The sequence below is a fragment of the Moschus berezovskii genome, chromosome 11, assembly GCF_049115385.1.
Source record: "Moschus berezovskii isolate FMDL1 chromosome 11, NW_MosBer_1.0, whole genome shotgun sequence".
NCBI lineage: Eukaryota > Metazoa > Chordata > Mammalia > Artiodactyla > Moschidae > Moschus > Moschus berezovskii.
The window spans coordinates 71,276,142-71,289,008 of record NC_142470.1 but is presented as its reverse complement, the minus strand read 5'-3'; the positions used below and the strand labels follow the sequence as shown (position 1 = coordinate 71,289,008).

Below are 12,867 nucleotides of genomic sequence, written 5' to 3'. Positions count from 1 at the left end.
AACCCAAAGAAAATAAAATTTTAGCAACTAAAAACTGGCTTAACATTTTTGGTTGATTTGATTAGATAAATCTCTATTGTCAAGACAATGCAAACGATAGGTATTTCATTTGTACATGGCTCACAAATCAATTGTCCCTTTGTAGCCTTAGAAGAAGCACCATCCTTGCATAGTAATTAAATACAGGTTGTAATGCAGAGCAAGGCTAAACTTTGCTGAGACAGGACATTGTTATTTTTTAATATCTATCAGACATTAAATAGATCGGAGGTACTTAATTACCTGTCCATAAACTGTAAGACGAAATCCTCAAATTCAGCTGTGGCAGAACAAAGTTCTCGCTCGACCTGTAACATGTCAATATGCAGAAAATTTTTAAATAGGCTTTCATTTTTTCCCCCGAACAAAACTCAACTGTAGTCTACAAAATACGTCTAATACTACACTAGTACACTGAGCACTGTGAGAAACAGCGCCAAATTCCCCTATCAACTTAGAATAACTCATCTACTTCCCAGGAACCAAAATAAATAGTAATTAACATATTTTGTAAGGGCCAAAAACACAAGTTCAGGCAGCCATATTTTAAAAATCAGTAACAGTTTTCAAACTGCTTGTGCATGTATAAAGGATTATCTCACTAGTTAACCATCTAAATGCCAAAAGTAAGGTAATAACATACATGTCATAAAGAAAATAGTTCTGAAAAAACCAGAGAGTAATGATGCCAATTTCCTCAACAGATTTATTCCTAACATAAAATGGAAAAACAAAATGCCATACTTTTTGCTTAACAAAAAGTTTAAATATATCTTTTCATTTAAGTTGTTTACTGGAATAGCCTACTTTCACCCACCCCCTTTGGTGGGTGCTCTGCAGACTATCTTACCAGTGATGATCTGGCCCTCCATTCATATCATTCTAGTCACAAAACAGTACTTTTAATTTGTCAGCACCTCTGCAAAGCTACTTCTAAACTTTCAAATATTACTATTCATATACAGTAGGAATTAGAACTCAAGTTGACCAATCTTTTTACAAGCAGAAAGCATCCTTACTTCTGTGAGGTCATTTCTTTCCTGCAGTAGAGATGAACAATCTACTAAAGGCACCAGAGTGGAAAATGTTGCTATAAATTGGAATGTGATCTATGGAAAGATGCAAAAGAGCAAACATTAATTACATAGAGTTCTAATTCCAAAATACACATATACCATAAGCTACTATCAAGTACCAAAGAAATTATTTTGCGGGAAATACCACAACAATTTTTTCTGAAAGTTTTTTGCTTAGAACCGAACATTTTAAGGTTCCTCACAACTAACTAGCTGTTAACTGAGTAATGAAGTTGTACTAAATTTATTTTCATACAGTTATTTATTAGATTTAAGCACAGAGTTTTCTAACCTTTGGTCACTAAAAAGTTACTTGGCTTCCCACCAAAAATGTAATATTAACTAAGTGTAGACAGAAAAATGCTAATAGAGAAGCTAGAGACCAGGGAAGAGGGAAGATGAACAATATGCTAAGTCAGGTTTGTATATTAAGGGAATCCAGCGTTTCACACCCAGTAATTTTTATCATGTTCCTTGTGACCAGTGCAAAGAAAAGTGCAAATGATCATACACTATCATTTTTAATGGATCTGCTTACACAGAATAGGAAATCTATAATAAGCTTTAAAACACTGTATGATCATAAATGCATTCAAGTTACAGGAAATGACTTTAAACCTAAGGAAGACCTTATATAGATCAACTAAGTGTTCATGGGCATCTACAGGTATAATTCTGCTACCATTAAGAAATTTTACACTTTACTGTGTTCTAAAGAATATTCGAAGAAAAAGTAACAGGATATCACTTACACAATTAAAACTTACATAGAAAACAGAATTACAAATATGCTCACCATGCATTTACTAAAGTCATTCGGATCCACCCCAGGCAATGCTCTCATCAACAGAGGTAGCATGTGTGTTGGACCTTCAGGAAACCACTTGCCCCCTGACACCAAACTGCGGGCTACTCCAATGACACAACTTAAAGTAGCTGTGAGCTGGTGAGGTTCTGTTAAAGTCTCTAGTGCAGGATATGTTCTGCAATTTGAAAACAGAATTAAAATAATTTTCCACGACAGATAAACATATGTAACAGATTAAACAGTTTACTAAATTCATAAACTGCATTTCGGATTAAAGGTTTGTACGGTAGCAGAGTATTCTGAGTGAATATTTGCTTTCAAGGTTAACAGAATCACAGAAATAAATGAAAGGTACATGTTTCCCCAATTCCCTGACATCTCACCACAGTTCCTCATGCCAATTCCACAGTGTAAATAACATTAGCTGGTAGATTTCTGTATTCTTTCAGCATCTTAATCCATTCCCACATTCTAACAGGACTGCATCTAATCTAATCATCAGTGATTATTAGAAATCAGCAATAACACACAACTACTCCACTCTTCGCTTTTAAAGGAAAAAACAATCTTACTAAAATATTCAAGTGTTTCCTATTTTATACTTAAAAAAAGGTCTGTGTTCTAAAGTTGGAAATCAGCTCTCAGAAACATAAGAGAATATTCTTGACAGTAGAGTGAATAAAACAGGGGGAATAAGACAGATGCAATCTCTGATCACTAAGTCAGTATTTAAGAACTAAGAACACTCACTCTATGGTTCAGTGATTTCCCTTCTGAGACTCTCCTACAGGAGAAAAAAATCTGAAACGCACTCAGTTTAAATTCTTAACAGAAAAGGTAAATATATAATAAGGAAATTTCTAAATAAAGTAGGAAAAAAGGAGGATTTCTAACTAGGATTAAAAAATATAACCAAACCTATGTTTATTTTAAAAGATAAAACAAGCCAAAAATGCTTTAGCAGAGGATGTCTTCAGGAGATGTAAAATCAAGTGTCTAAAACTTTTTACTTTTTAAAAGACTTTCACTTGGAGATTCCCTAGCAGTCCAGTGGTTAGGACTCGATGCTTTCACTGCCTTGGCAGCCCAGATTCAACCTCTGGTCGGGAAACTAAGATTCCACAAAGCATATGGTGTGGTTTAAAAAAAAAAGATTTCTGTTTTTCTAAAAGAGAAAAAAAAAAAAATCTACAAAAAATGGTAGCCAAGTCACTTCTAAATAGGACAAAATTAAAACTGAGTCTCAAAAATTATCATTGTATTGTCAATTTTGTCCATTTAGCATCTTGGTTGAAATCACATATGCTGCTGGTATTAAATTTGTCCAAAAATTAACTACTAAAGAAAAACGTGACAGATAATTGTATTTGTATTTATAAGCTTTGTTCCTTCAACTAAAAATTTTATCTCACCAGTCATACCTGGAAACAATGAAATATGGCAAAACAAAGGGAAAGTAAACGAATACCAAAACACCTCAGAGTTCAAAATTTTAATTCTGCAAACAACTGAAGTTGTCCCTTGAGGCAAGTCTCTCCTCTCCAAAGAAAATCAAGGGACCCGCCACTGACCAACAGCTCCTGCTACCACGTGGAGGCCAAGCGGCAATGAAGAGCGAAGGCTGAAGATAAAGCAGAAACTGCCTTTCACATTCCATTTCCTAATTAAGTTGGACATGCTGGAAGTTTCAATGTCCTAAGACATGTACACAAAAAGACAGGGGAGGTTGGAATAGTGATGTCCAACTTAAATATTTATGGCAAAGAAGACAGGGCAAGCTAGCACAAGCAACTCCAATTACAAATAATGGAGCCTCATTTTGGTAGGATACCCTTCGCCAAGTAAATGTCACCAATTTTCCTCTCTCAACAGTGAGTCAGAAAACAGGTTGTCATCTGCATGCTGCCAGTAAGGACCTTGGACAAATCTGAGTTTTAGGAAACTCAAGCCATTAGATCCCTCTAGGCTCCAAAATCTAACCTTTTTCTTCCACTTTTAACAAAGCCATTTAGAGAAGAATCCTAAACCTAAAGTTCAGGCAGCAAAGAATGAACAAAAGAAAGCTTGAGCAATCTGCTCATGAACACTTAAGACCACTGAGAGTGGGTCTCTCCTGTGAAGCACACCAAGCTGGCATTATCACAGCAATAAGGCAAACGGAGAACTATTTTTGTTACTATTCCAACATACAAAACAAAATGAATACAATGAAATTGACACAGCAGAAATAATTCACACAAAGTTATACACAAAATACATGAAAATAATGAAGCTAAACAAATTTTCTTCTCTATCACTGACCCTAAGAAAGCAGACATCCAGAACATGCCACTGCCATGTTCTCAATATTTAGTGACACTCACATTTTGTAAAACGAAACAGCCAGAGGTTTATTTATGAGCAAAAACTTCAATAACTAAAATGAGCACATAAGTCAAAATATTTTACTTTATTCATTTCATGTCAATTTTCTTTTTCTCATCAATAAATCTTTATCAAGTTACCCATCATTAGGTTAAAATATCTTGTTTCCTCTCTACGAACAGGAATAAGTACCAAGATAGCAAAACAAGCCACAGAAAAGAAAAGAAAGCCAAGCAGAAGAGTAGAAGAGATAGATAACCAGAGTAACAGTGAACACAGCTGAGGCTTCAGTGAAACATGTGAATCTACACTTACCTTTCAAGTACAGGGGGTATTACTAACTCCGGTCTCATGAGTGCAAGGTTCTGCAGAGCCTGGGCTGCTTCTAAACTACCAGTTTTGCTAAACATAGCCAAGAGGACAGGCTGAATAATGCATTGTACAAAGTCTGTAACATCTTGATCTGTAAGCTTATGGCTATCAGGCACAGGAGTTAACCAAGAAGGTTTCTTGTATCTTTCACGATGTAATCTTCTTACAACGCTGTTTGGCAACCGCTGAAGTAGTTTCATTAACTTGTTCTGGGGACACAGAAGCAGAAGGTCCCAGGTAGGTTGTCATTCTCACAGAGATACTCACAGTTCCTCTCTACTGTCCCAAGTAAACATTTTTCAAATAACAGCTTGTATGATAATTTTTAAATACAACCTATCTTTTTATTTTTTTAATTTTATTGAAGTATAGTTGATTTATAATGCTGTTAATTTCTGCTGTACAGCCACATGACTCAGGTACACACATATATTCTTTTTCATATTCTTTTCCTTTATAGTTTATCACAGGACATTAAATATAGTCACCTGTGCTACACTAGGACCTTGCTGTTTAACAGTTTGTATAATCTTACTACAAAGAACCTGTATGGTCTAACTAGGTAGAACAAAATACTCTTACCAATTAATCATCGATAATAATAAACACTTTCAAATTTCAGTTTTAATTTCTAGCATCACATGAGTCTTCCATTACTTGAAAAGCCATTTCAACCCAGCAACTTAAAAAAAAGCATACATACAATAAAACTGAAAAGATGATTCTATTGTTTTGTGGCATTTTGTCACCAGTTACTAGTATTTTTGTCACCAGTCACTAGTATTTATTTCTATATGTTCTATAAACACAGTACCTTAATGTGAACATAATCATGCTCACACAGGGAAAGCTTAGTTGAAAGACAGAAAATGTACACAATAGGCAACAGTCACATGTGACTATATCTTAAAAAAAAATTCCAAACCGTAAGATTAAAATATGAACATTACTCACCAGCCAGCGGCCATTATTTGAAGGATGATAAAAAGATGTGATGCTGTTAAACAAACCAGCCAAGTGCTTTTGCACTAGCTTACTTGGTCCACCCTGTTCAGATGAAAGAGCAGCAATATTAGTACCCACGTAATTCTGTAAAATTGAAGGGGTGAACAGGCCCAGGCCTATACACAAATCACTAACAGGGCTCACATTCATCCTGCTGGCAAAAACCAGTTCTACCTCTGAATAAAAGTCAGAAACAATTCCCAGATGAATTTCATACAAATCAATTCAAAACAGTCTATTAAAAATAAGGGCAACTTATCAAAATTGAATCATAAAATGGAAAAGATATCTTTCTTCAGAGTTAACAGTATCTTTTACTGTTTGCAGTTAAATAACTTTTGCAGCTAAGGTATTCATCTTAAAATAACCAAGTATGCCACAGTAAGCATAAAAAGCATTCCTTAAATGACTGAAGAACTGAAGAATTTCTCATTGCAGGAAATAAAGATTTCAATAAATGCATTCACATATTTTATTAGTACTTCTAAATGTTTCAAGTGATTAAATGTGTTATATTTGACCATATTGTGACTCAAAAGAAAAAGATTTTTTTAAAATCTATTACCAAAACAAACACACAAACCAACCAACCAAACAACAATATAACTAGGGTTGCAGGGGGAGGGGGAAAGGAGGAAAAGGCTAACATTCACTTTACCAAGTTGAACAACCTTGGGAATATAGGACTAAAATATAATAACAAAGGCCTTGAAACTGTCTGTTTCAAGATGATCTTTTCAAGAAACAGCACAGATTCATAATGTATGCAAATATCAAGTCACTGTGTCACATACTCAAAACTAACATAGTATTATACATCAACTATATTTCAATTAAAAAAAGAATCAGCAGAGACCTAAAGTAGACTATCCAGTTACACCAGGAGTATGTCTTTCTGCTGAAATGAAACCCACACTCACATTTCCCAATTTAGATCAAACTATTGAGACCACAATTCCATAGCAAAATACCAACAAAATTTTCAAACTTCTAACAGTAATTAGCATTGTTGACTTTTAATAATATTAAATATTCATATTTAACACAAAATGAAGCTGCCAATACAAACAACTGTGCGAGCAACAGTAACTAAAATAAGCCTGATACCAATCACTATCTAATCCTGTGGCCCCTAAAGCCCAGGTTCCAACTCACTGCTTAAAAAAGATAGTAAATATCCAAATGTTTTTGCTCTTATTGAATATCAGAAAGAAAATGGGATTTCCGCTTTGTTTAATAATAAAACAACAACCAAAAAAGAAAAGCTTGAAAATTTCTTTTCTTTTAATCTTACAATGAAACTTACTATCTAAACTTCTGAGTTTCTCTGCTAGCTCTGTGGTAAAGAATCTGCCTGCTAATGCAGAAAATACAGGTTCGATCCCAGATCTGGGAAGACCCCATACGATCTGGAGCAACTAAACCCGCGAGCCACAACTATTTAGCCTCTGCTCTAAAGTCCGGGAGCCGCAACTCCTGAAGCCCATGGGCCCTAAAATCTATGCCCCGCAACAAGAGAAGCCACCAAGTGAGAAATCCACGCACTACAGCTGGATAGTAGCCCCCACAGCTATGAAGACCCAGCACAGGCAAAAAAAAAATTAAATAATTTAAGAGCTAAACCATTCTGTCTTTTCAACAAAAACAGCCAACTGAGCAGTGTAACCAGGGAGAAAACAGCAAACACGAAACAATATCAAGTATCACATGCAGAATAATTCAAAAAGGAGATAACTGCAGAAGCAATATGAATGAAAACTTAAGAGAATTATGGTATAAAAGTTGTTCTAATGCTCTTACTTGAAAGATGATATAAAAATGTAGACTGTATTTTTACTTCTCTTCAGTGATGTTGGAAAAATAATCCTTTATGCTTCTCTCCCTTCACTAAGATTACTTTGTTAACAAGCTTTGTGTTCAGTGTAATGTTTTATGTGAACACTGACAATAAATGCATTAATATTGAGCATATGCCAAACTCTGCTTTCAAAACTCACCTTTATCAATTTGACTTGGGAAAGTTGTTTTACCCATGACTCTGGTTCTCAGTCGTAAAACTATTACAGACATTCTGAATCTCTTGAAACTCTAACTGTCCCCCTACTTAGAGTATAACTGACCTACAACACTGTTAGTTCCAGTACATAACATAGTGGTTTGATATTTCTATACATTATAAAACGATCATTATAATCAAAACTCTGAACTTCTGACCCTTACTTTAAAAGGTCCATTATTTAAGGAGATTTATAAATGGTACATTATGACTACATTCTGAGTCAGAGAAACACAAGTTTACTGCATCAGAAAATATCCAAGAATCAAATGACCAACTAAGCCACTAATTTAGACTTATGCGATTATGCAGAATTTTTGTATGGTTAACCCAAAATTTATAGGAACTATATAAAACAAACATAATGTACTACAAACCATCATGGCAGTGATCCATATTACAGCATGTCCTATATCATAAGCATTTGTTAAAAATCTTGGAACTAACACTTGACTGCTTCCAACTGGGAGGTTCAAGCTTCTCAGAATTCTTGTAAATACCTTTAAAAAGAAAAAAAAATTAAGGATAACTATTGACAGAGAGCAAGTAATTCGTTCATTAAATAACCTACGTGTTATACATTGGTGTTACAGTATATATTTTCATTTGATTGCTTTTTATGACATACTGTTTGGTAATTTGCTTTATTCCTGAGGAATTCATATAAATAACTGTATACCTTTTAAAAATGACACTCTGAGGTCACAGGCATGCAGTTATGAAGCACTCATATTCAGGTACCCCAAAACAGGCCAATGGCACATAGTTAAGCATAAAAAGGCAAACAGTAGGTAACTGTAGTTCAATGTGAAATATTTTGACTACTTTCTGCCTCTCTAAATGCACACAAAATTATTCTTCCTATGCTTTCATTCCAAGCCAAGGATACACAAAAATATTTTCTAGCTAATTTCTCTACCTCTTAAAATTTTAAGACTTGATTTTCCCCTAAGAATCTGCATTTTAATCAGTCATGTAATATCTTAATACAATTAGATTTATATTTAAAACATAATTAAATATGTCAAATATGGGGGCTAAAGGTGGGAGAAATTTACTTTTCCATCTTAGTTTCTACTGGCTGGCAACAGAGGAAGGCAGCATAAGCAAAGGCAATCGGAGCATTTGCCTTCTGCTGCTCCCCAGCCCTGCTCTAGTCCGTGTGTGTGTCAGAACCAACCACAGCCTGACCACAGTCCTCCTGACGCTCCAGAGGTGATTCTCCAGCATGGTAAACAACACCCAAGATGCAACACACCTAGAGACATTTTCCAGCTTTATTTACTTTAGGAAAGTATACAATGTGATTTTAAAAGTGGGGAATACTCTAGAAGAACTAACAATACAGTACAAAAAATTCACTGGAAGGGACCAATGTATGACACCTTGAATAATATTCTTAGTACTTTATAAATTACTCACTCTGAAACTTAAAAGAGTTCATGCCCTGCATTGGTAAGACAAAAAATATCAAACATTTATAGCAGCTTGATATGATCTAATTACTTTCTGAAAATAAATGACCCATCCTTATAAATTACTGTTTTTACTAACAGTCAAAGAACATTCTCTGTGGTGCTAGAAATCAGCAACCACACACACTTCTCCTTAAAGATACAAAGATGATGTCAGTGCTATTGTATTTGTTCAAATGTTCTTAATTACCTTTGGTACATATGGATCCCAATCTATGTACCCTATATTATCTGTAGCCAATCGAGCAAAGAGATTTACTAGTTGCTGAAAGTAAACAAAAAAGAAAGACAGTTAAGTAAACACATTTGTTGTTTTTAGGAGTCACAGTCACATCCTTTATCCGTTTGTTCTTTTCAGAACAATCATTATTGGCACAACTGAATTTAATATTTATATCTCAGTCTTTTCAAATCTCCAAATTTAGGTCCTGATTCTCATCACCCATATAAAATCAAATGCAGTTGAAATGCTTATTTTTAAAAAAAGGAGATGACAAAGCATCCTCCACAGTGCAAACAGATAAAGAAGTTTTCAATCAAATACACGTAGAAAACATCCACCAGGTGTCCAGCACCATACGAATGGGGGGTACTACAGGGCCTTCCTCTTCATGGACTTCACAGTACATGCACATACTTCCAGACAGTGATAAAACCAAAATAAAGAAATGTCTAGTTCTCTTAGAATACAGCAAATACAATTCTAAAAAACTGATTACAACATCGTTAATAGCCAATTTTAAGGAACTGAGAAGGGGACAACAAAGGATGAGACGGTTGGATGGATCACCAACTCGATGGACATGAGTCTGAGCAAGCTCCGCGAATTGGTGATGGACAGAGAAGCCTGGCGTGCTGCAGTCCATGGGGTCGCAGAGTCAGACACGTCTGAGCAACTGAACTGAACTGAAGGAGCTGAAGTTACTTATCGAATACTCTGATAGTTACTTCCAAACTAAAATGCATATAAGAAAAAAATGAGATACTCACCCCCTCCCACTGTGGGAGATTTTGCACTGAAACCCAAAGGCCAATTAATTCATCAAACCAAAGTCTGAAGAAGAAAAATGTTATGAATAGCAAGTGATTTACAGAAAGTAGTTTAAAGGCAGGTATCCTTTGTAGTTTTTTAAATCTATTATTCTTATTGATACTACACAACCTAGAAAAAATAACACTGAAAGTTACAAACTTAACAGAACAAAAGATTACTTTTGTCTGAATAGTCCCTTTTCAATTTATTTAAGCTCAAAGGAATAATCTCATCAAATTTCTACTTCATTGCTAAATAACTATCTATCCCTATCTAACACTGTTAAGCGTCTCCTTCCTCTCCATGCCCTTCTCCTTTAATGCTTTCCTTTTACTACCTGTTCCTGCAACTCTCCCTTACTCTCTTTTAAGAGGCCAACTAGTAATTACACCATTAACTAGCACCACAGTGATAATTCCATAAAAGAAATGAGTCACGAAGTGTTGGGAACAATTAAAGTGGGAAAAAATATCTCAAAGTAAAGAAAGTGAAGAGAATACAGGGGCAAAAACACACTTGAATATTAACCAATTTTCACAAATGTCAAAGAAATTAAAAAATTTTAGAAGTCTGTAATTAAAATTTCGTAACTATATAGCTAGATACAAAATTTCTGACTTGACAGATATAAAAGATGTGACATCTCACTATAGAAAACATGCTGGGAGAGACAGTGGGAGGGCTAAGCATAATAACCCTCCCACCCATAATATACTGATACGTACTATTATCCTTCTAGTTTTTTTTTCATACCTGTTACTTTTTTCATAAAAGTGCAATCTAAGTATTTTTCATTCTAGGGTTTATTATATACCTGCAGTTATGAGAGAGAGAGACCCCCAAAATTTATACTACATGATGAGGGTTAAAATCGAGGTTGAGAAAAACATTTTTCCCTTCCCTAAACTCTATGCAATGTAACATTTCCATCACTGCCTATTTATTGAAATTTTCAATTCCTTTTTGCAGGTATCAGTCTTTCTCTCCCAATATCTTTTAAAGCCCACATCTTATGTGGCTTGATACATAAATGCCTTATTTTCTCTTTATCTGCAAACTGATATTTAACTGTTTTAGCTTTCACGCACACTTCAAGTGTAAGAAACATAATGGTTGAGTTGGTAATTTCTTTTTTACTTATTACTGTACTAGTTTGCCTACATACATACATACATATATGTATATGTGTATGTGTGATATATACATATATGCATTCCCTACTATATTCTAGGATCTATTGATACACACACACACACACACACATATATACACTTACTTAAAACCTTTATGATGAAGTTCTGGAGGAAGAGAGGTAGGAAGAAATATTTCAAAATAAGTGATGGCCTTTTGCATTGTTACATCAAAAGGACACATTAAAGGCCGCCATTCTTCTAGCATCTCAGCTGTAGCATCTGCTGGAAAATACCTAATAAAAAAGAAAGTTTTCATGTATCTGATCATTGACTAAAAGCTCTACATCATTATATGCCTGACAAAAAAGGGGGAGAAGGGGAATGTACTCATAAGATAACATCACACACTACCAATGTCAAGTTAGCTGACAAGAAACACACATTTTTACAATTCTAAAATAAACAGCCTGTCACACTTAAGTTAGATAAGGTAAATTTTCTTCTTGTCTTTGGACCTGGAAAAATGCTATAAAGCTGAGAAATCTCAGATAAAATACCAAGTCATTCAAATCACCTACAAACTTAAAACATGATTGCTGCTATTTTTTTCTTCCTGTGTGCTGTATAACAGCAATAGAAAAAAAAAAAATCCTGTCACAGGGAACCCAGTCTATATAAGAAACAGATATCAGCAAAGTGAGAAAGAATATCAGTCCAGGAACCTCTTGGCACCTTAGGAACAAACCATTTACCCTCACTAGACCCTGAGTTCTCCTGTGTATAAGAAACAACTGAGCTAGATGATCTGGTCCTGCACGCTCTAACATTCTAAAACTCTAAGATATGGGCAGAAGCATCCCTGGGGCACAGAAGATTCAGAAAAATAAAAGCAGAAGTGTATAGACAAACACAAAATGAAGACAAGCGGATAATGAGGACCCATTATCCATTTGGGTATTGAACAGATACCCAAATGGGGAGGCAACTGGGGTTTAAAATAATGACAAGCATATTAAAATTTCTGATTTGAATATGGGCCAAAAAAAGGAAACCCTTTCAAATACACTTGGAGGTTTGGCCTATACATCATATTATTAATCTTATTTTATCTTTATATCTCTGTTACTAGAATCACACTTCATTGCCTATCTTCAAAGATCTTATACACTGAATCCTCTTCCTAATTTTTCATAGTCAACTGTCAGCCGAGTAACCCACAATAAAAGCTTGGCATTCTACAAATTATCTAAGAACCTAAAAACCAATAAATACCTCAGTGATGATCAAATTTCACAAAATGACAATGTCACTAGTAGCTTATCGAATAACTTAGGTTAGTTCTTAAGCTTCTTAAAAAGGAGATATTCTATATCTTGAAAATACATTTGTCCAAGACTGAGTAGTATAGTAGGTCAGCAACAATATCTGATCTATAAACTAATTTCAACTCTTATAATAAGCATATGATAAACATACAAATTTCCATTCAAAAGAATTCACTGCATT

The 12,867-nt window shown here is 34.7% G+C and overlaps 1 protein-coding gene across 1 annotated transcript in view; it reads right to left on the bottom strand.

The window, feature by feature from the left end:
* The window catches only part of PSME4 (proteasome activator subunit 4), a 100,145-nt gene that overhangs the window by 48,827 nt on the left and 38,451 nt on the right, over positions 1-12,867 (bottom strand). Inside the window, exons 5-13 of the mRNA XM_088841475.1 lie at positions 11,505-11,654; positions 10,186-10,249; positions 9,386-9,460; positions 8,098-8,220; positions 5,614-5,706; positions 4,603-4,868; positions 1,912-2,098; positions 1,059-1,148; positions 283-347 (exon numbers count right to left, since the gene is read on the bottom strand). Of these exons, the coding sequence (XP_088697601.1) occupies positions 283-347; positions 1,059-1,148; positions 1,912-2,098; positions 4,603-4,868; positions 5,614-5,706; positions 8,098-8,220; positions 9,386-9,460; positions 10,186-10,249; positions 11,505-11,654 (1,113 nt within the window). The remainder of the gene's footprint in view (positions 1-282; positions 348-1,058; positions 1,149-1,911; positions 2,099-4,602; positions 4,869-5,613; positions 5,707-8,097; positions 8,221-9,385; positions 9,461-10,185; positions 10,250-11,504; positions 11,655-12,867) is intronic.